Here is a 24,683-nt window from a genome sequence, read left to right as displayed (position 1 = left end):
CGAGTTGATTGAGCATCTGCACCCGTAGTTAGAATCATGTATGAACAGAATGAATATCTATCTATCTATATGAAACAGACTTAAGCAGAAGATTTCGCTTTACTAACAAAATACAACATAACAAATGCGTCAGCTGACATTACTAAAGTCACCATAGTGAAACATATAGTATAGAGTTAATACATTTGAAATACTAACCAACACATTCTCACCTGTAAACGGTTATCCCATTTCTTTGGGAATTTAAATCTTCTCTTGGCGGTTTCAAAACCAGAAGCTGCGTAATGATCTGGCATCATTGATTCTTCTGTGAGTGACGACACGCTGACCGTTGCAAGATGGCGGGCGCGCCTACGTGTCAGGAGCGGTCGAATGAGGCTTCTACGTATAAATATCTATGTCTCTAAGTGCTTCACCACCTCCTGTGTTGAGAAAAGTAACAGGTAACATGTGATGATAATAATGCTGGTACGCTCCACTTGTCACGGGCTAGAAATACATTTATAACCGAATAATGAAAGTGATCAAAAATGAAAAAACCAACGCAGTGAAGAATGAAAATAAGAATGATTTAGACATATCGGAGCTGACCTGTCAATATTTAAACGCTAGGCGTGGAACTTTGTTTCTGCCGCCCCCTGCTGGCTAAAAGAGGCATTAAAAGACCACATTATAATCGTTCTATGAACAGTAGACAATAAACAGGAAGTATTTACATTAATATTTTGACCAGTACAACTTGATAAAAATATAGCAAGCTCATTACCTATATTTAGCAAAATCAAACCCATTTCATGTATAAGATTTACTGTATAAGATTTAATGTCTCAAATGTGTTCATGTTAATTTTACCAACAAGCATAGGAAAACTAAATTTACAGTATCCTTCCATTAACTATAAATACACGTATAACCGAATCATATTCAATAGAAAATCGAATAAAACAAGTTCAAAGTGAAGAATGAAAATAATAATTATTTAGATATATCGGAACTGACCTGTCAATATTTAAACGCTAGTCGTGGAACTTTGTTTCTGCCGCCCCCTGTTGGCTAAACGAGGCATTACAATATAATATATACACAATATATAATGTGGTCACGTTATAATCGTTCTATAAACAATAAACAGGAAGTAATCACAGTGAGCTCATCTATATATGCAATCAAAACCATTTCATATATAATATGCTTCAATTGTGTTCAAATTCAGTGAATTGACAACTAAATTTACAGTATCCTTCCATTAACTATTGTCACATTCATGTTTTTTTGGGGATAAGTCATTGCTGATGTTTCTGATGCATGTGCACATCTGTGCATGATGTGCAAAAAGTACACAAACAATTAAAAATACCAGAACATATTACATCGTTGGCATTTCTTTAATAAACATTTGCCAAAGGGGGGAAAAACATCTTCATACAAAAAAAAAAAAAAAAAGACATCGTTGCTAATCTCCTTGAAAATCATTTAAATGTCTCTTTAACTTTCAATTTTACAATGGCTATAGACAAGAGCTGGTGGGGAACCGGTGAAAAACACAGCTTTGATCCGTTCACTCGTTCAGTAGATACACCAGTTCAATCGAGGCCAAATCACACACACAAGTGCTACCAGTCATTCTGGAGTCTTTCTAAGGCCCTCCAGTGATTTTAACCTTGCGACAGAGCTCATAATCGTTGAATCGTTAGGAAGGAAAACAAAAAACTGACTTAAGAAAAAAAAAAAGAAAGAAATTGAATTACATTACTGGTCATTTACATGTGCAGATACAGCACATTACGCCACTCGTTCCCACCTACTTTTATTCAGTAGTGCAAAACGTTGTAATACTAGTCTGTCCTCACGTAATTAAAGGAGACGCTAAGGTACAGGTCATAAAAACACTTACCCCGGCACGGTAAATGCACAAAAAAAAAAAAAAAGGTACATTTTTTAATTTAAAAGACAGCAGTAGAGAATAGATTACAAAAAAAAAATCAATCGGAGGGGAAAACAAAAACAGCTCTATGAAACGGTACGAGTGGGAAATGCAAAAAAATTCCCATCCCATCCCAAACAGTTCGTCCCTCCAGTTGTGGAACCCCCGAATTACTCAGAAATGTCACGTTCTGAGAGCATTTAGTGCTGGTTTTGAGGGCCGTCTTTTAGAGTCTTAGACGCGTGTCCATCGCTAGGTTCATTAATCCCGGTTTTTAAAAAGGGAGTCCTCTTCCCCGGAGCGACGCGTTCACGTGAGGAACGAACCCGAGCGGAAGCGTCCCGGACTGGGACGGGGAAGTCCAGGCTTGGCCCGGTGGAGCCGGGGGCCCGGGGCCGACCACGTGGTGATTGTACTCGAAGCGATGGTCCTTGTCTCCGCTGAACACCCCGGGGTCGGGGCCGAGGGGAGGGCGGGGGGGCATCATGTGACCGAGGTAGCTGGCGTGAGGGAACGGAGGCGGGGGCCGGCTGAAGTCCGCGGGGCGGGGGGCGTCGGGGGGGCCCGGCTGGGGCTCGGGGGCCTGCCGGTAGTCCAGGTCTGCGCAGGGAGGCGGTTCTGGAGGTTCTGGCGGGCGCTGGTCCGGCGGGAGGATGGAGAGCGGCTCCTGAGGCCGGGAGGACGAGACGCCCCCTTCAGACACTGCAGGGAACAGCAGGCATTAATCAGCTTCATTTATATAGAGCTTTTTACAGTACAGATGTTTCAAAGCAGTTTTACAGAGATAACAGGACAATAATGTTGTTTCCAGAGGAAAATAGCGTCACAGTCCAGCTTCAGTCAGTCAGGGTTCGTAGTTCAGATACTGTAACATGAAACTCCAGGACTTTCGAGCACTACTTTTTTGGTTTTCAAGGACTTCAATCTAAAATTTAGAAAACGTGAAGCTTTGAGCGGAATCATAAACACCTCTGATTGGCCGTTGTGTTCACGAGCTCATCGGATATGTCTGTGATTGGCTACAATGATCAGCGCTTCAAAAACATGTTGTAAATATCCATCAGTGATGCTCTTCAGCGAGCGCTTACACACACACACACACACAAGCGAGCGTTGAAAGCAAGAGTCCATCAGCGGATCGGTCCTGCTTGTGCTTTCAAACGATCCCGTGCGCTGATCAGTGTAGCCAATCACAGACATATCCGATGAGCTCATGAACACAACGGCCAATCAGAGGCGTTTATGATCCCGCTCAAAGCGTCACATTTTAAAAATATCTTGAATGTAACTCGACACCCTTGCCTCATTTAGTATACACGGTTCTATGAATATGCAAATGAGCCCCGCCTCCACTCACTCACAGCAGCAGCTCAGAGATCCACTGGTTGGTTTTCAATTTAAAACCTGGTGAATGATCTCAGTACTTTTTGAACATTTCAAGCACATATTACACATGGAATAACTCAAAAGGAGGAGTGTGTGATATCGGACACAGGTTGTAGTGTGTGTGTGTGTGATGAGATGATGATGAGGTTACCTGGAGATACGGGGCTGGGCTCAGGTGGAGGCTTGACCTCAGGTACGCCTGCTGTGTTTGACAGGACTCCCTCTGCGCTCTCGAAGCCCATGATGTCCCCCGGCGCCCCCTGCTGGACCTTCAGCAGCTGTGCGAGGAGCATGGTGACCGCGGTCTGCGTGGCGGAGGCCGAAGCCTCTCCGTCCGGCTTCACCGGCGCCGGCGGAGACGGGGGTTTGGGCATCGGGGGGGTGCGGGCCCCTGACGGAGGCGGCGGGGGGGGTTTGGAGGCGGCGGGGGGCGGGGGGGGTTCTGGGGGTCTTTCAGACTCCGGCGGTCCAGCGGGTAAAGCCTTCGTCAGCTGCTGCAGCGTCTCCGGGTTCATCTTCGATCCCACGGTCTGGGCGAACTGGGCCGATCCCACCGGGCCGCTTTTGGACTGGAAGAGGTTCAGGAGCACAGCCAGCTGTTCTTGGGTCAGTTGGGAGTTGGGGGCTTTGGGGTCTAGGAGAAAAAGAGCAGGGATGATTGAATAACTTGTAAATTAAGGGCTCTAAGTAAAGTACTAAATGAGACTCCTATAGTGTTGTCAAAAGTACTGATTTCGGTACCAAGTCGGAACTGAAATTTTAAAAGCGTGACGATACCAGAAGTCGGTACTTTTGACAACTCTAGACTCTTATTTTGTTACTCATTGCTTGGGCTGGGATGTCATTGGAAACAAGAAAAAGTGATCTGTAAATATGTTGGACTCTGCAAGCACTGAACAGCCACAGCTTTAAAGACACCATGAAATCAAAACTGACTTTTTAAAATGGAATATTGCAGTGTTTATTCTAAATGATTTATCGGTGCACATCATCATTATTGTGTTAAACTCGTGTTCCTGGTAATGCTGAACCAGAATAAGTTCCTCTTGCAGCATCTCTTCTCTCCTCTGATAACGAGGGCGGGGCTTTAACCTGTCACTCACATCAGATCAGCCAATAGCAAACCACAACCATCCAATCAATTCCTCATAGACACAATCAAGCCCCGCCCACCTTTGAAATAACCTTTCATATGCTATACGGCTGTGTACACAGTGTATGGTATGTCATTCGGGACACTGCTAAAGCCGGTGCACACTGTGCGATTTGACCGTCTGAGACAAATTTAGCAAATCCTAAAAGAATCCTCTGATCATAGGCTAAAATCTGAAGTCTTTGATCGTTAGTTTGACATGTTCACCGACAGCTGATTAATGACCGTTGCGATAATGACCAAATTTGACCTCCAACAAATTTCTGGCGGTGAGTCCGATTTATGCACGTCTCGACTCGTACAGTCTAACATTAATGACAACTGAGATCTTACAGTGTGACAATGATGACGGAGATGTGACATGGCTTTACAGCGATGATCATGTTCGTACAGTCTAAGGACGATACTAAATGGCCCAGTGTGCACCGGGTTAATCTGAGGCACGGTTTGTAGAGCGTGTGAGCCGAGGTCTCACCCAGCAGGGCTGCAGTGTTGGCGGCGTTCGGGCCTTTGAGTCCTCCAGCGGCAGGGAAGCCCTGAGGAGTGTTACTGCGGCTGTCGTCCAGCCCGAGCTCCTTACGGGGAGCTTTAGGAGCCGTCAGATCCTCCGGCATCTGCTTCTGCCGCCGCCGCTTCTTACTCCACAGCTCATGACAATCCTGCCAGAGAGGGAGACTAGACAGAGAAGAAGCAGAGAAGAAGACGTGAAGTATTGTGTGATAAATGAAGCCGAGGCTAAATCAAATTTACACATTTTCCAAACCATTATTCGACATTATGAGTGAAATAAAGACACAATTGAGGTAATTTCACAAAGAAATATCAAGGACATATTTAACAAGAGAATTATATAGTGTAGGTTTAGTTTATTTATTAAAGAGTTGTTTAAAAATGTTACTTAGAACAGTTACTGAAGAACTAATAGCTAAAGCATAGAACGCTCTCAGCACACTCATCAATGTGCGCCTATTCTGCCGTTTTAAACCTTCCTAATTTTCTTTTTTCTCCTACAATAGTTTTACAAGCATCCAAGGTCAAAAACACTTTCATTTTCTCATATCATCCATTGCTCTTTTCTCACAGTGTCTGAAACGGTCTCTCTAAGCCCCGCCTCTCTGAGTGCCTCATCTGCTCTGATTGGTCAGACGGCTCAGTCTGTTGTGATTGGTCTACTCTGCTCTGATTGGTCAGATGGCTCAGTCTGTTGTGATTGGTCTACTCTGATTGGTCAGACGGCTCAGTCTGTTGTGATTGGTCTACTCTGATTGGTCAGACGGCTCAGTCTGTTGTGATTGGTCTACTCTGCTCTGATTGGTCAGACGGCTCAGTCTGTTGTGATTGGTCTACTCTGCTCTGATTGGTCAGACGGCTCAGTCTGTTGTGATTGGTCTACTCTGATTGGTCAGACGGCTCAGTCTGTTGTGATTGGTCTGATTGGTCAGACGGCTCAGTCTGTTGTGATTGGTCTGATTGGTCAGACGGCTCAGTCTGTTGTGATTGGTCTACTCTACTCTGATTGGTCAGACGGCTCAGTCTGTTGTGATTGGTCTGATTGGTCAGACGGCTCAGTCTCTTGTGATTGGTCTACTCTGATTGGTCAGACGGCTCAGTCTGTTGTGATTGGTCTACTCTGATTGGTCAGACGGCTCAGTCTGTTGTGATTGGTCTACTCTGATTGGTCAGACGGCTCAGTCTGTTGTGATTGGTCTGATTGGTCAGACGGCTCAGTCTGTTGTGATTGGTCTACTCTGCTCTGATTGGTCAGATGGCTCAGTCTGTTGTGATTGGTCTACTCTGATTGGTCAGACGGCTCAGTCTGTTGTGATTGGTCTACTCTGATTGGTCAGACGGCTCAGTCTGTTGTGATTGGTCTACTCTGCTCTGATTGGTCAGACGGCTCAGTCTGTTGTGATTGGTCTACTCTGCTCTGATTGGTCAGACGGCTCAGTCTGTTGTGATTGGTCTGATTGGTCAGACGGCTCAGTCTGTTGTGATTGGTCTACTCTACTCTGATTGGTCAGACGGCTCAGTCTGTTGTGATTGGTCTGATTGGTCAGACGGCTCAGTCTGTCGTGATTGGTCTACTCTGCTCTGATTGGTCAGATGGCTCAGTCTGTCGTGATTGGTCGACCGCTTTTTAAAAGCATAGCTGAAAAAACAAACAAAAAAAAAAACTACAGAATAAAAAGCAAAAACAAAAGAAAAGCCCTCATACTCAGGCGGAGGCATCTTGGCCGGATCCACATCTTTGAGGAAGTCGCTGTTGAGAGCTTGTTCTGCAGTGCAGCGTTTGCTCGGGTCCAACGCTAACATGTGGTCGAACAGATCCAGGGCCATCAGAGGAATACTGAAACATTCAAACCAACAGTCACTGCAAAGAGATCACTGAGGTTTACTGGCATTTTCCTCTACATGTCTAATGCTGCCTTCAAATTATGTCGCAATAATCATTTTCTTGAATTATGCGCACATTAAAGCCCCATAATGGCGTTATTGCTACCGGGAATTTATGCATTGCAAATAGGAAGTTCATCAATTACAAGAAAAGCTGTAAAGCGTGCCACAAAATACTAATTTAGCTGGTTTACGAGGCGACAGGCTCGTGTGACAGTTCCTTTTCCTCTGATTCTCAGTATGAGAGTGATAAAGCAGATAACGCATCGATTACACCAATACTCATTTGATAGCATTAGCACTAAAAGGCGTCCTGTCTTTATCAGCAAATGGAAAGAGATTTTTCCATTTTCTTCTGACCAGAAATCACACGAGTTCTTGAAAACATCATAAGAGTCAAATAAAGCAAACGCATATCCATTTACAGTCAAACAAACATGTATTCAGACACGTCTCACATCATCTCAGTTTATTCGCTATCGTTTAGAAAATGGTGATAAAATATGAGCAGAACTCAGTTGATATTTGACTGGTTTTGTCCGTCCTTCTGTTAGACTGTCTCACACATGAATTATGTTGAATATCTGTCAGCTGTTAAATTTAACTACACAATTAGATAATACCAGTTTAGCTCAACCAATCACCAAGCAATGCTTCATTGTGTTCAGTCTGTGTGTAAAAAGAGCATTAGCAATTAAAGACAACACACACTTCAGCAAAACATGATCAGCTCAAAGTGTCCCAATAATTGTTGGTCCCAAATTTGTATAAATGTTACTGGTAGTCGCTGTATGAAGAATTATTGGATATAATATGTCACGGTTTACTTTATTTTGCTCTCCTCACTTACAGAAATGAACTATAGTGTCCTGATCACACACACTAGTAAACACATATCAAAAATGATATCTGGTGTCTGAATCATTTGTGGTTTGACTGTACATGCTATAACCCTTCACTCATTGTAGTCCTGAGCTAACAGACTGAACTGGTTTAATTTCTGATTACTCACAAGGCGAACTCTTCCCTTAGCCTTCGCCGGTACTGTTTCTTTGGTTTCATGGTGTTGAAGTAGGGCAGCTTGATCACGTCTGGCCACACGGCAGGGCATGGGCTTCCACAGATACGACTGGATTGGACACAGGTATAAATATCAGCGAATCTCAACCCGTTTAGTCTGATCTCCAACAAAACTAGTGTTGTCAAAAGTACTGACTTCGGTACCAAGTTGATACTGAAACTTTAAAAACGTGAAGCTTTGAGCGGAATTATAAACAGCTCTGATTGGCCGTTGTGTTCACGAGCTCATCGGATATGTCTGTGATTGGCTACAATGATCAGCGCTTCAAAAACATGTTGTAAATATCAATCAATGACGCTCTTCAGCGAGCGCTTACACACACACACACACACACACACACACACACACACACACACACACACACACACGCGAGCGTTTGAAACGCTCCTGCTTTCAAACACTTACGTGCGCTGATCATTGTAGCCAATCACAGACATATCCGATGAGCTCGTGAACACAACGGCCAATCAGAGGTGTTTATAATTCCGCTCAAAGCGTAATTTTTTTTTAAATTTCAGTGCCGACTTGGTACCGAAGTCTGACCACACTAAACCAAACAGGGATGTTTTTTACATGTTGTCTGTTGTTACCTTATGAGCTCTAGCTGTGCTAGCTCCTGATTGGCCTGAAAGATGGGCTTCTTTGTGAAAAGCTCTCCCAGAATGCACCTGTGTGACATGAAAGGTTGAAGGTGAAAATTTGTTGTGATTATAAGATTAACAGTAGGGCTGCAAGATATTGGGGGGGGGGGACATCTGAATTGGGAAATTTACGTTTTTCTGTTCTACAGTTTATTAGTTAGCTATAAAAAATTAAAAAAACACTAGAGAGGAGCTTGACTTAATTATATATGAACGTTTGAATATATTGGTCATGAAATTTCATCATTATGAAAACTACCTTATGTGCAACTGAGATATAAATAGACATTTCAGCTTATGTTTGAATGTAATTATTATATCTTAAAATAAATAGCAGTTGAATATAATAGTTTGGCCTTGGTTATTAATTGTAACCTCTAATATTATAGTAATATGCCAAATGAGAGGGTTCCTGTAGTGTCAAATACAAATATATGTAGATTCTGAATAATCGGCTATAGGTAGATATTAATCAGCTATCAGAATCTGCGGATATCATTCTGAATTATCGGCTATCATATCGATGGATATCAATTGGCAGATATTAATCGGCAATTAGAATCGGCAGATATAATTCTGAATAATCTGTTATTGTATTGACAGATATTAGGAATATCGGCCATCAGCAGATATTAACCGGCTATCGGTATCGACAGATATGATTCTGAATATCGGCTTATTGGTAGAAAAAAAACGGATACTGTGTTAATTGCGTTAAATATACATTTTTAATTTGCCGCGGTGGGAAAGTGATGAAACCGGTGTTGCGACTGAACACTGTGTAACACCGACTACCGTAGCAAGCCTAACAGAGCCCAAACTATTATACTCAACTGCTATTTACTTTAAGAAGATATAGATATAGATATAGATATATATAAATAAATATATAATGCAGCCCAAATTGCTAGCATGGCATGTTTGAAGTGAGGCCTCACCCGCAGCTCCACACGTCGATGGCGGGCGTATAGCGCTCTTCTCCCAGCAGCAGCTCGGGGGGGCGGTACCACAGAGTGATCACCTTATTGGTGTAGGGTCGACTGGAGAACGACAAAACCAGTCAGAGTCAGCTCAGTTTACACAGCTCAGAACTGCATGCTGAATCAGGTCCGGGCCATACGTACCTCTCCTCAGAGTTATACAGGCGAGCCAATCCGAAATCTGCCAGCTTGATCTGACCCCTGCAGGACGGCACAAACGCACACTAATCAGATGATATGATATGAAGTTACAGTGAAAGTTTGTTCACAATGACTTGTCTGAGGGTGACAATTCATATCTGAGGGTGTTGATCCTATATCTGAGTCCTTATCGGGCCGATAACGATAACATTAAACCTGATCATATGGTGGCTGATACAGATATATCGTGCATCCCTAAATAAACCTATATATAAAGTGGCTCATTTACTCTTCTGGGTCATAATGTCCTTTGCATGTTGACTTTGGTTCGCTTGAAAAAGGTCAAAGTTTGTTTGGAAAACTGGTTTAAGCTGAAATTGTTGTGAAATGCTCTCAGACCCTGACGGCATCAATCAGACGTCATATTAGATATAATATGAAGATAAAATGAAAATTTGGTTCTGTTTTCACATATTCATGTTTTTGAAGTTTACATTGAGATGATTATGTTTTCAAAAATTTCAAAACTTGCACCTTGGAATCTATTTCAAAGTTTGCGTTCTCGAGCCGCCAAACACTGTTATCATGCGAATGAACGTCCAGAACGCATGACGTTTCCTGTCTTCAGTTAGACGGTGTCGTGTTAAGTCAAGTCAAGTCAAGTATATTTGTATAGCGCTTTTCACAATACAGATTGTATCAAAGCAGCTTCACAGTATTAAATTAAAATAATACAACAAGGTTTGTTTCTAGTGGAATTTATTGATTGATAAAATCAAATTAAATATCCCCAACTGAGCAAGCCAAAGGCAACAGTGGCAAGGAACCAAAAAACTCCATCAAGTGACCTAATGGTGTCCTAAAACTCCATCAGGTGACCCAATGGAGAAAAAAAAAACCTTGGGAGAACCCAGGCTCAGTCGGGGGCCAGTTCTCCTCTGGCGTTTATGAACTAGAGGCCGGATTGTAATTTGAACTGTAAGATTAAAAATATTATATGAATGCCTGGCTGAAGAGATGCGACTTTAATCTAGTTTTAAACTGGGAGAGCGAGTCTGAGCAACGAACACTATCAGGAAGGCTATTCCAGAGTTTTGGGGCTAAATGTGAAAATGCTCTCCCTCCTTTGGTGGTTCTGGATATCCTAGGTATGACCAAAAGCCTTGAATTTAGTGATCTTAAAGAGCGCGATGTGTTAGCGGTCCCTAAGGTAATACCTAATGATCTTTGCAACGGAAGTGAATAACTCGAAACTAACTTTAGCTGGACAATAACCTTATTCTAGAGCTGCTGTAAAGCCAAGCAATCTCTGTTACTGTAATATCCTATTATCATGTTAAAGCTGCTTTGAAACAGCTATAGAAATGCAGGTGACTTGACAATAGCTGCGTTTACATGGACACTTATAATCGGATTGACGGCTCAGTCGGACTAAACAACCTTCATGTAAACGCCTTATCGATCCGACTGAGCTCGATCCGAATGAGATTTCGATCGGATTGAAAGGGGTGGTTTATTCCTTTTGTAATCCGATCGAGAGAACATGTGATTGGAAACTTGATCAGATTGAAAACTTGTGACATAAACGCGCACATCAACCCGATTACTTTATTTATCGTTCATGTAAAAAACAGTGTTCGGATTCATCAATCGTATTGATTTCATTCCGATTTAACCGAAAGGTGTCCATGTAAACGTAGCCAATGATTTGGACTAATGTCCTCATTCCCATGTGAGGGTGTCTGAACCACTGTGAGTCTCTTCTGCACTGACTTGTTGTTGAGCAGGATGTTGGAGCACTTGATGTCCCGGTGCAGGAAGTTCTTCTTGTGGCAGTAATCCAGTCCTTCCAGAAGCTGCCTCATGAAAGACTTGATGTGGCTCTCGTTGAAGTGCACGAGGCCCGACTCCAGGAGACCCATCAGGTCGTGGTCCATGTACTCGAACACCAGGTAAAACGCCCCTGTGAGACGAACACACACTCATTACAACACAGGGTTTGAAATTCACACCCAATATATATATATATTATTATATGGATGAACCTCTTTGAAAGAGAACATTGTTGTTTGTTAATGAGAAATAGTTTCCATTTGTCACCCTCAAGTGTGTAATTATTCATCAAATCCCACACACACTTCTTTTCACTCCACACCCTCTGAATTCAGAGCATTTTTAACAAATATAACACAATTTAACACAAATAACACCGATATATATGTATTTATATATATGAAGAGTTCAGATGCAAAAGCCTCTAAATGCCATCTGAAATTTTCTTATAGAATGATATTTTTTATCAAGCTTGTATATTTAATTTCGCTTAAATGGCAATGAAAATTACCTATTAATTGTCATTTAAGTGAAATTACTGAACTTAAATATAAGAGCTTGATAAAAATGATCATTCTAGAAGAAATTTTCAGATGGCATTTAGAGGCTTTTGCATCTGAACTCTTCATATATATATATATATATATATATATATATATATATATATATATTTATTTTTGAATAAGAAAACAATATATGAAATAAAAATGTTATAATATATATTTATTTGTATAATATATGTTTACTTCCCTTCTTTTTGGCCAGTAGACGACCTGAATGGCCGGTAACTTAATTTAGTAGTTGGGCTGCACAATATAGATAGAAATGATCAAAATATTGCAAATGTATATATCGTGATATGCATATCGCAACGGCTTGCAATAACTGTGGTCATGAAGAAAAGACAAAGAGAAAATCTCTCGCTGCTCTCGGCTGAATAACTTTTGTAGCTTTAATAAGAATCAGCATGTATTTAATTCATACAGTGAAAACTAAGCAGTGTTTTATTTTTTCATTTGATTATTCAGTTTGTGTTGTTAAATAACCCTGATGTAGGATAACATGAACCCCTGAACCCCCGTGATGTTAAAATAACACTCCTTATGCGACAGTAAAACACTGATGTTCACTGTCAGAAGTTTAGGGATGTGTTATTGTCACAAAAACAATGTGAAACACGCATGCAGGTTATATCATTTAAAATATATTTAAGTGTACTTTACACACTTTAAGCATTATCGTATCGCATTATTTAATGAGTTATCGCATTTTTCTTCAATATCAGCCCTATTCAGTCGCCAAATTGGCCGTGAGTAAAAAGGTTAGTTTGAAACCCTGATTACGGCAACAGTAAGAGGAGAACCTCTGAGAGCCAGCGATCAGAGACGGGTTAATTCCAGCGCCATACCTTTGTCGTTCTTGAAGTCTAAGGCGTCCTCTTTGTCGGTGACGATCTCCTTCATGTTGATGATGCTCTTGTGGTTGAGCTGCCGCAGGATCTTGATCTCCCGGATGGCTGTGATGGGGAAACCCTCCTTCTCGTTGTCCAGGCGCACCTTCTTCAGGGCCACCAACTCCGCTGAGCAACACCAGAGGGATGGGTTAGCCACATGACGTGATTAATGGCGTTAGCATACACATCTCTTAAGGTCACAGTGAACTTGAGCACAGAGAGCGAAGACTACAGCTCTGTTTCCATGGCATGTTTTGACTAGGGCTGCACAACACTGGAAAACACTGACATCGCGATATTTTCTGCAATATATATATATACTGTGATATAATAAAAGAAAATGCAGGAGTTTTCACCAGATGACTTAAATAGCTATACTAGTACATAATGAATTATTCAAGAGTGATGGGTTGGTTTTGTGGAGTTGGTCCTGAAAAATTATTTTTCCTCTGAAGGAACGTGTTGCTTGCCGTTTTATTAAATGGCAAAATCCCTTTAGGGCTGAACAATTTAGGAAAAGCTTCACTGTAATAATATTGTTCAAAGTTGTGAATAAAATTATTCAATTATTTGAATATACAAAAAAATAACTACAATTTTCTTGTACTATATCATACAGTCTTTCTACTTCTAAACTTCAGTTTTATAAGGCATTTGTTTAAGACATGCACAAATAAAATTAATACCATATGCAATGTCTAAACCATAAAATGACTGTAAAACCACTATACAGTTCAACAAAAACTGTTTTATAAAATGGTAAACCTCACATTTCAGACTTTAAACTTTATATGAAAAGGGAGTCAAAATGATAAATTATTATATATATATATATATATATATATATATATATATATATATATATATATATATATAATTTTTTTTTTTTTTTTTTTAATAGATCGGCAGAAATATGGTGGTTACCCTGGTTACATCTAAAGCAGCACTGCGCTAATAAACACGACTTTATTAGGCATTATACAGAAGTAAGATGAAAAGAAAATGCTATTGAAACTTATGCCATTTCATGATTCCTGTTTTTCAGTCCCCAAATTTAAGACCTCTTAAATTATAATTAAGACTTTTTATAATATTCAAGACTTTGTATGGCTTTAAATTTGATCAAACTGAATCTAAGACTTAAAATTGTTTCAAAGTAGATGTATTTCCACGATTTTTGACCAATTCAATATGTACAAAAATAATAATTATGATTTTATGATAAATAAACAAATTAAAAAATATTTGGTAATAACACTATTGCACTGTAAAATAAACAAGTAATGAAATGAATTTTATTTTACTGTAAAATTACAATAATATTTGTGTGTCAGTTAATATTAATTGAATATACTAATATCAATACTAATATTCGCGTGCCCAAAAGTAACCCATCATAATTAAATTTTTATGGGTTGCCATGAAAACAAAAATATGCACTGCCAGTTTCAGAGTGACGCTCGGCACTGTGTTCATTTGCATGCGTGCAGCCCGTCAGGTGTGCAAAATCCTGCAGCATTTATATTTATTTAAATAAATTTTGATGAAGATCGCACTAAGCCATATCGCAATATCTATTTAATTTCGATGCACCATGCAGACGTTTGAGAGCATCCTTACCAGTGTCTTTGTCCTTGGCTTTGTACACCTGCCCATAAGTACCTTCTCCAGTGATCCCAATGATTTCAAACTTGTCAACACAGCGCTTTCCCCAGTCGATCTCGGTCTCCTTGATCTCGCCAAAGCGTGGACCACAAATTCTGCGATGCAACCAGAGAAGGAGATTTTTGCATTTGCTAAAGAGAGAATGTGAGAAGAGATTGTTTGGCACATACTTTGGTCTCTTGCGCGGGATGGGCATCTTCTTCTCATCCGGCGGGCTGTGCGGGGAGCCGGGAATGATGCCCGGGAGCTCCGGAGGAAGAGGCAGGTCTGAGAGGAGCGCACGCGCTTTCCTTTCTGGTTTGTAGTTTTTTTTCCCTGTGGTTGCTGAGGAGTCTTTCAGGCTACTGACATCGAAGAAAAGGAAGCCATCAGAGAAACTATCAAAAGCAATGCACAATACAACAACAACAGCGCTGGGGCTGGGCGATTCTGGCCGAAAACATCACGATAAAATGTTCATATCAGTCGATATCGATAATTATCAGCGATAGATGTCAAATCTATATTTCTCCCAAGTTTAAAGGCAGATTTTTGCTCCTAAGTGAAAGTTAACCAGGCAATTAAAGGGATGGTTCGGAGTAAATCAGCCTAGGGTCCTTTACAGCATGACCTCGAGCCGAACTCCCCCCAGAAGCCTTTTATCCCTCGGTCGAACATTATTAAAGTTAGAGCTTATTTAGAGACATCAGCCGGATGGTTTAGTGCAGGCGCTAATGGATCCTATGATGTATCTGGTAAATTACCCCACTAATGATGCCAAACTTCTACAGTAGTACAAATAGGTTCTGTACTCATAAAACCAGGCATTGGAAAGTTTGTAAGTACATCAGGAGTACTGGGAGGAGGAGGAGTTTATTTAAATAACCGCTACCGCGCATGTCGACGTCACTTCAGTGAGCACGTAAAAGTCCGGGTAGAAAGCCAATTTATCCAGCATTTTTATTCATTTTTTTCCGAAGTGTTGACAACTTAGTGTTAACTAATAATTGTTATAAACTGGCACTACCAACAAAATATTAGTGCATTCCTGGAGCTGGGCGTCGTTACACTACATCCTTATGCATCGCTTTCTGCAGGACTTTTACGTAATATTAGAATAGAATAGAATGAGGCATTTATATAGCGCTTTCATATGTACTAGTGTACACCCAAAGCGCTTTACAATCATATCAGGGGTCTCTCCTCAACCACCACCAGTGTGTAGCATCCACTTGGATGATGCGACGGCAGCCACAGTACAACGGCGCCAGTGCGCTCACCACACACCAGCTATAGGTGGAGAGAGGAGAGAGAGTGATAGAGCCAATTCAATGTAAAGGGGATTATTAGGAGGCCATGATTGGTAAGGGCCAATGTGTGGAATGTGGCCAGGACACCGGGGTTACACCCCTACTCTTTACGAGAAATGCCATGGGATTTTTAATGACCACAGAGAGTCCTGTGGTAAAACGACATTACTCCATCTACCCTGGTAAAGTTAATCCCATCTGTTACGATTATGTTTGTGTATTTATAATCTGTGTCTTGTTATCAGATTCTGATTGGCTTCAGATCCTGTCAGTCCGTTGGGATTCGTCCGTCTCCGTGACGCTCCGCCGGAAGCTGGAGGCGACGCCAGCTGTCTTCAAGGAGGGCTTTGGCTGTACGTGCGCGCGCGCCTCGTAGAGGTTTATTATGTAGCCCATGTTAGACCTGTGTCCCTCATCTGCTGTTAATTTGATTCTTTAGTTAGTTCTTTAAATGTTGTGTTTAGTTTATTGATCGGTTTTGACTTTGTGTCCTCGTGTTCATTGACGAAGAGCAAGCTAGAATGTCACGTGACATGCATCGTGTCATTGTATGTTATGTATTAGTTCATTAGTTTCGGGAGTGTTGCCTTGAGTTGTAATGTTTGTTTGTTAGTTAGCGGAGGTAAGCACGCAGAAGAGGTTTCTTTTAGATTTTTCTTTGATTTAGCTAGGTTAGATTTCATGGTTATAATTAGAGGTGTTTTGTTTTATTTAGTTCTTTAATTTGGGCAACACTCGTGCTCTTCATTTTTATTTGGTGAATTTCATTGTATTTTTCTTTATCTTTGTTTGACTACTTATATTTGGAATAATTTAAAGTTTATTTTCCCATTGTGTTTATGGGCTGGGAATATGAATAAATCAATATTCATACTCTGCTTTATTATTATTATTACCCACATTATTATTACCATTATTATCAGACGATTATTATTATTGTTTGTATTGTACTTTCTAAAGATATTCAGTGACAAAATAAATGTTACTCCCTTAATGTCCTTAGACAAAATTAAATCATCTTGGGACGCAACACCATCCCAATAGGGCTTAAGACTTTTTGGAATTGGTGACTTGTAATGGAGTCATTTTCACGGTACGGTCTCTGTACTTTTACTCAATACTCAAGTATTGTTTCAGGCACTCTTTACAGCTCTGTGAGTGAAATATTCAGACGTACTCTTTATCGATTTCTGATTTGATCACAGATGACTTTAGAAAACAAACCTGTCGCTTCCGTCCACATGATCCAGGTTGTTGGGAGCCGGTGGAAGAGAGGCTACCGCCGCTTTCTCTCGCTCCTTCTCTTTCACCTGCAGGACCGCTCCTCCCTTCTTCTTGTCCTCCTTCCCTTTGGTGTCTCTGGCGGGCAGCGAGGCGTCTGCGCTCCTCTTGGGTCGGTCCACAGGAGACTGAGGCTGGCTGGACACGGGGGTTCTGGGGCCTTTCTCACACACCGGCGGAGGAGAGGGCGGCCGGGTCTTCTTGAGTGTGTGGTTGGACGCCGGGTTGGGCGGAGGAGCGCTGGAGGACGACGAGCCTTTGGTCGGGGTCGAGGCGTTGCTGGAGGTCTTGACGCGAGCGGCTTCAGCGGCTTTAGGGCGAGTTCAGGCAAGTTTATTTATACAGCACATGTCATACACTAGGGCAATTCAAAGAGCTTTAAGCAGAAAGGAATTAAAATAATCACAAAATAAAAGCAAGGAAAACTAATAATGTTATAAAAGGAATTAAAAGAGTAAAAAGATACAGAGATAAGATTTAGATAGATTTTCCCATGGAGATTACACTGTGTCTGTGGTGTTCTTTCTGCACGCCTAAGAAATCTATTTGACGTCTACGATTTTCCCCTAAAATCTGACAGGAGGAACTCTAGGACTCACGAGGTAACCTCGGGTTCACTGCCACATCAATCCAAACAAAGTTCGGAAGCTCTGGGAATGGACTCGATCCAGTCCGACCCCACAGAACCTCGAGTTTAATTACGTCAAACTAGTGTTGTCAAAAGTACCGACTCCGGTACCAGGTCGATACTGAAATTTTACAAATGTGAGGCTTTGAGCGGAATCATACTGAAATTTTACAAATGTGAGGCTTTGAGCGGAATCATAAACACCTCTGATTGGCCGTTGTGTTCACAAGCTCATCGGATATGTCTGTGATTGACTACAATGATCAGCGCTTCAAAAACATGTTGTAAATATCCTCTTCAGCGAGCGCTTACACACACACACACAAGCGTTTGAAGGCAGGCGTCGGCCCTGCTTTCAAAACACTTTCAAACTATCCCGTGCACTGATCATTGTAGCCAATCACAGACATATCCGATGAGCTCGTGAACACAATGGCCAATCAGAGGTGTTTATGATTCCGCTCAAAGCGTCACATTTTTTAAATTTCAGTATCGACTTGGTACCGAAGTCGGTACTTTTGACTCCACCACGTCAAGCTCACACCTCCACCACAGACCCAGGTCATCAGCAATGGTTTCATCTCTCAGTTTCCCCAATGAAGTAATTCCTGTGAGTCTCTTACCTTTCACCTTCTTCTGCTTGCTGAGCTCGGCGGCCAGGCTGCTCTTCAGGGTCAGTGTGCTGGGAGAGAGGCTGGAGGGCCGGCTCCGGGACCGAGAGTGGCGGTGACGACTGCGGGACCGAGAGTGACGGGTCGACGGGTACGGGCTCCTGCTGCGGGACTTTCCCGTACGCCTGAGAGAGAGCAACAGCAGAGTGAGTTAAATGCCCATGATTTACTCAGCCTGAAGCCATCCTAGGTGGATGAGACACTCTTCTTTCAGACGAACACAATCAGAGTTACATTAAAAAAATGTCCCGGCTCTTGCAAGCTCTATAATGGGAGTCAATGGGTTTATGTTTTTGGAAGTCCATCAATCCGTGATAAAAGTGCTTGAAACGGCTCTGCGGGGGTTAATAAAGGCCTTCTGAAGTGAATCGATGCATTCGTGTAAGAAAAATATCCATATTTAAAACTTTATCGACTAAAATAACTAGCTTCGGCAGACACGAACGCATCGACATCAAAGCTTACGGTTCACGACTGACGTAAAGTTATAAATATGTATATTTTTCTTACACAAACGCATCACTCGCCTCTGAAGGCCTTTATTAACCCCATGGAGTCGTGTGGATTACTCTCATCACGGATGGATACACTTGTTTTGGGCTTTATAAAGCTTGTAAGAGCCGGGACATTTTTTAATATAACTCTGATTGTATTCGTCTGAAAGAAGAAAGTCATGTACACCTAGGATGACTTCAGGCTGAGCTAATTTTCTTTTTTGTGTGAACTATCCCTTTAAATCTGTAAAACAATCTTATTGCTTCACAAGACTTAGATTAAAATGCTTGATTCATAATATGGATTAATTGTATGATGCCTATGACATTTTTTTAATCTTTTCAGTTCTGGGAACTTTCAATAGAGCAACTGAAACCTCTTGGGTTTCATTCATAGGGGTCATGAACTTTTACATTTAAAAGGTCAACTTATGATGTTCGCTTGGTTTTTACATTCAAAATTTAAAGAGGCAAATGTGTGACAATGATGTGCTTTTTATTCATCACACTCAAATACACCTATATTGAAAAGTATTGCATCAGGTTAGACATCACTGGTTCGTGTGTCTTAACCATTCAAGACGCACAAAGTCTCTACAATGATGATTTAAGCCTCGTTCACAGCGATTAAGCGATGGATCATTATTCAGCTAAAATCATCAGTACCCCCCCCCCCCCCCCCCCCCAGCACTCCCACCACCACTCAACATGGAAAACATTAGCATTGATCTGACGTTTTCTCGTGATCAAAGCAATATTTAAATACATAGATCAGATAAACGTTGGTTTCCTGTACTTGTTTTGAAACTAACCACTTAAGGCTTTTAACCGTTTCACAACGCAAGTTGCATTTAAGCATTCTAAGACACTTTAATTGCTTTAAGGAAAGATGGAACTGAATGCAAAACCTAAAACTTAGACGTGTTTAATCACCAAAGGGGCATTTCCAAAAGGAACCATAAACTTCCTGTGGCCTTTATTAAAAATAATAAATAAAAGAAAAAGAAAAAAAAACAGCTTTTTATGCTGAAACAATTTACCATTAACAAAAGCGGCCAATTGGGAGACGGCTGTTAGACTGACCCTTGAGTTTAAAACGCCGTCTCTCCCGTGTGGTCGTCTAATCGTCTGACAGCGAGGCGGAGGAAGCCACATTATGACTGAATCAGCCAATAAAAACGCAGTCATGGCACTTCATTTGCTTCTCAATACGAGATTATAGTTAGGCTATCTGGTTTATATTACAGCATTATGCCTAAAATAACATCTGACTGAGTCCTTTATAAACGCAGGCCTGGTTTCACAGACAGGGCTTAGATAAAGCCAAGATTAGATCCATCAGAACATTTAAGTAGCTTTTATAAACATGCCTTAGAAAAAAAACAATGCACTGATATATTTAAAGATCTTTTTCACTGCAAGAACATGCGCTTTAGGCTGGGACTCTCTGAAGACTCGTGTGTGAGACCCGGGTTAGTGTTATTACACACACATCGGGTAGAAAGCAGATGCTATACGTAGCAAAGTCTGAGGCTTCAACCTCCAGTGTGTGTGTGTGTGTGTGTGTGTGTGTGTGTCAGACTCAGTCTTGATAGAATGTGGAAAGAGTCAACAGTGGGTGTTAAGGCTGTTTCAAGGTCAAACAAATCAAACCAAAATGTCTTCTTCACTTCTGCGCTAACAAGAACTACAAAAGTAGAAACAAAGAACTGTTTGTATAGTCTTCAACAACACACACGTGAAACAGCACAATCCGACACACACTTCCGTTAACTGCGCTTTTCCCATTTCAGATGATTCTTATATCAAATTCAATTTATTTACACGAGTATGAATTTAAATGAAAAGTTGGACAGACTTGTGGACTAGAGTTATGCTCAGGCCTCTCAGTAAAGAGTTACTAATAAAAACAAGGCATTTGAGAAAAGCATCAATTAAAAACACAATTATGTCTCTCACACAGTTCCAATTCCCACAGTGCAATTGCTTTTAACACATTAAAAGTTCATATATTCCTGCATATAAATGGAGCAGGATACCTGTAGCTTCTCCAGAGTAACACCCGTACTACAGTTATATTAGCGCACTACTGTAAAAACAGTAGATATGTTAAACAGTGCAAGTTGTGTTTCGTTCATTTTAATTTATTAGTGGCACAAATTATGGTATATTTGTCAACACTCATTTGATCAGCATTAGATAGATGTCCTAGAAAACAAACAAAGAAATGCAACTTGCACAAGCTGTACAAGATCACTCGTAATCGATTCGGTTTCAATTATTGACGCTAAATTTGTTCAAAATCATGAATGACACTTTAACAAATACATATATATAATAAACCTAGCTGAGCTGCAAGTACAAAATACAATAGTATTATGATAGAATATTAAATTTTTCAAGATTACAATCTTTATACATTTATTTTCTTTATTTGCGGTTATAAAAACTTGCATAACGCAGCTGATGTCACAATTACAATTTCCCAGAAGGACATGAGCGCACCATATTATAAAACGTATAACATTGTAGAAAATGCTCGGCTATTTATTACAAAAATATTCTTTTCGTTTCGTATGTGTTGGGTTTCGATAAAACATTCATAAAGCTAAGCGACCAGTGTATCTCCATGTTTTGGTTTGTATCATTTTTCTTTTATAATAATCTTTTCACCCTAGCAGTCAAATATTTGAATTTATGGAAGCTTGTTTCTGCCACAGAATAAAAATAATATTAATTTTGACTTATTTTCTCAGAATTAAGGTTTAAACTCACAGTTCTGAGTTATAAGTTGAGATTCTCAAGATGTCAGCCCACAACATTTTCTTACAATTGTGTGTTTATATCTCACAGTTCTGAAGTAAACTTGTGACTCTAAGAAAATGTCAGAATTGTGAGATAAAAAAAAATAAAAAATAAAAATAATAATAATAATTTGCAGTAATTTTTTATTTAGTGGCGGAAACCATCTTCTATACAATTCACTTCGACTCATCACTCTCAAGAGTTTCGATTCAACCCGATTCGATTGTTTGGACCGACTCAAAAGAACAACTCGTTTACGAATCGAACATCGCGTGTTCTTGTCACGCTCATCCCAGTAATAACCAATCATAGAGCATTTACAAATCAGGTGTAGTTACGAACCCTCGTAAAACATACAATCACGCTCTCTTCGTACACGAGGTTATAAAAATCCCCAATAATCGTACGCAGTGTTGGGGAAAGTTACTTTATAAAGTAATGCATTACAATATTGCGTTACTCCCTTAAAAAGTAACTAATTAATTACGTTACTTAGTTATGCGCTATGTTACTTTTGGGTTACTTTTTTTTCACCTAGGCTGGGCTTGTTTTTATAACAAAAAAAGTTATATTTTTGTGCATGTACAGTAGAGGCTCAAACCAACCCTTCAGCCGCTGTTATTCTGGATAACGGAAGAACAGATGCAGGAGGAGAAAGCTCACTTACTTTACCAATAAAAACAAAAAACAATTTATCATTTTTGCTTATGGTTTACCTGAAACATCGAAGGTCAGAAGCAAGTACAAACCGGCAATAAAGTCAGATTAAATGCATAAATTAGTTACTAGTTATTCTGATTCTGCATTTCACTGATTTTATTCATTTTGAAAAATATTGAATCTTTTTTTGTGCAAGTGAGATGAGTAAATGCACGCTCACATTTAGTCTAGAACTACAATAACTATCAAGTTTTACACACACACACTCTCTCATTTGTCTCAACATGGGGGCAGGAGAGCTGTCAGTCAATAAATGAGAAAACAAAATACCTTGCGTTACTTATTTGAAAAAGTAACCCAGATATGTTGTAGTAAATTTTAAACGTAATGCGTTACTTTACTAGTTACTTGAAAAAGTAATCTGATTACATAACTCCAGTTACTTGCACTCTGTTACTCCCAGCACAGATCGTGGGTCTCGCTCTTACCTGGCGTCCGGGCTGGGGCTCATGGACTTCCTGTAGGGGCTCCTGGAGCGCGTGCCGGGGGCCTCGCCCTGCTCGTAGGGCCCGTAGCTCGGGGACCGGCGCCAGTACGGGCTGGACGGCGAGCGCTTCCTCTTACTCGAGTACGAGCTCGGGGACTTCGAGACGTTATAGGCACCGTACAGCTCAGACTCCCGACCGTAGTAGTTCGAGCTGGGAGACACCCTCCTCGGGCTCCTCCGGGAAATGAACGGGTAGTTTGTGTTCGGGGACTGATATCCATAGGAATAAGAGGTCGCGTAGGGACTGTCGGCTGCTTTGAAGCTCGGACTGCTCCTCCGGTAGGCCCGGAGCTCCTCCCGCTCGTCCCGGTAAGCTTGTGGCGGTTCCCTGTACGCAGATGGAGGGTCCTTCTCGGATTTGGACTTGCTTTTATGTCGCTTTGAGTCCTTTTTATCCGCTTGGGACGCGGCTGAAGGCTTCCTACCGTTGCTGTCGTGGTTTTTCACGTCTTGCTCCCGGTTGGATCGGTTCCTCTTCACTTCCTTCTCTTGCCGGGCTTTCCCCGCCGATGCACCGGTTCCATCTCTCCTCCGTGATGATGAGTTTTGCTCTCTCCTTCCCGGTGTGGAAGCCCCTCCGTAGCTTGAGTCCTGAAGCTCGGCTTCGCTCAATCGCTCCACGGAGAGTGTGTCGGTTCTGGGCGACGGGCTCCCGGAGAAACGCTCGGATTGCGAGCTCACGTCGTCGTATTCCACTAAAGTCCGCACATCGCCATCGTAAACCACCTCTTGCTGCTGCCACGACTGTTGCTGCTTCTCCCGGGCGTGCTTGTGTTTCTTTCTCCTGGAGGACGACGACGAGGACCGGCCCTTCTCCCGGTGCTTCTCTCGGTGGCTCTTGCTCCGTCTCGCCTCTCGCGGAGTCCTTTGTGGCGGCGGGCTTCTCCCTCGGCCCTCGCGGGGAACGATCTCCGGGTTAGGCATTTAATATCCCACTTTTATCCACTCGTGTTTCAGTACAAACAAAGCAAAACATTTGAAACCCACTTTAAGCGCTAGTTAGCACAGCTAGCATCTGTGTGTTCACACAGTGACCGTTCCCATCCAGATCACAGCGAATCCATCGCATCTAACCATCCCGATGTACAACAATCGGATAAATCCTTGAAAAGCCTCGAATGTGTCAATAAAAGGCTCGAGTTATAATCCAGTTCCGCGCGTGTGATGAAAAGCTTGTGTTAGCAGCCTGTGCTAACTTAGCAAATCAGCCACACAACAGCCTTTAAATCAACCTCCATGGCTCGGATAGCGGTGTCCTCCGAGGGATGTGTTAAAAACGGGTTGTTTTTTGCGCCTGGTGAGATTTAGGAAGGGAAATATCCCACAAAAAAATGTCAGCTAAATCCACACATACTTATGCGGGGTTGAAACTTCTTGTCGCCCTCTCACACCGACTCACTAACAAGGAAGTAGCCCGCATGCTAGACCAGCGCGGAGTTCAGTTCGGCAGATTCAGCACAATGGAGAAAAGCAGAAATTCGGTTCAGTCTAAAAGAGCTGCGCTTGTGTATAATTTTTACCTAAATAGAATTCAAATGAAAATACTAAATAAATCAGATGGTGATGGGGCTAAATTAAGCTGTGCTCATTCAATGTAAAAAAAAACAAAAGTAGCGAATCACGCGCGCTACGAGGCCTTTGCTCTCCGAGGCCTTCA

The 24,683-nt window shown here is 41.5% G+C and overlaps 1 protein-coding gene across 1 annotated transcript; it reads right to left on the bottom strand.

The window, feature by feature from the left end:
• Positions 1-1,355: 1,355 nt before the first annotated feature.
• On the bottom strand, positions 1,356-24,680 carry cdk13 (cyclin dependent kinase 13). The gene is made up of 15 exons (XM_084398784.1): positions 22,968-24,680; positions 18,473-18,645; positions 17,165-17,531; positions 14,822-14,995; positions 14,607-14,746; positions 12,942-13,112; positions 11,474-11,663; positions 9,704-9,760; positions 9,518-9,619; positions 8,529-8,606; positions 7,870-7,986; positions 6,679-6,810; positions 4,939-5,138; positions 3,462-3,944; positions 1,356-2,626 (listed from the first exon to the last, which is right to left on the bottom strand). The coding sequence occupies exons 1-15, from the start codon at positions 23,948-23,950 to the stop codon at positions 2,199-2,201; spliced, it is 3,795 nt and encodes a 1,264-aa protein (XP_084254910.1). The 5' UTR covers positions 23,951-24,680; the 3' UTR covers positions 1,356-2,198.
• Between the last annotated feature and the right edge of the window lie 3 nt (positions 24,681-24,683).

This window comes from Rutilus rutilus (genome assembly GCF_951802725.1).
Source record: "Rutilus rutilus genome assembly, chromosome: 24".
Taxonomy (NCBI): domain Eukaryota; kingdom Metazoa; phylum Chordata; class Actinopteri; order Cypriniformes; family Leuciscidae; genus Rutilus; species Rutilus rutilus.
This window is presented reverse-complemented; position numbering and strand designations above follow the sequence as displayed.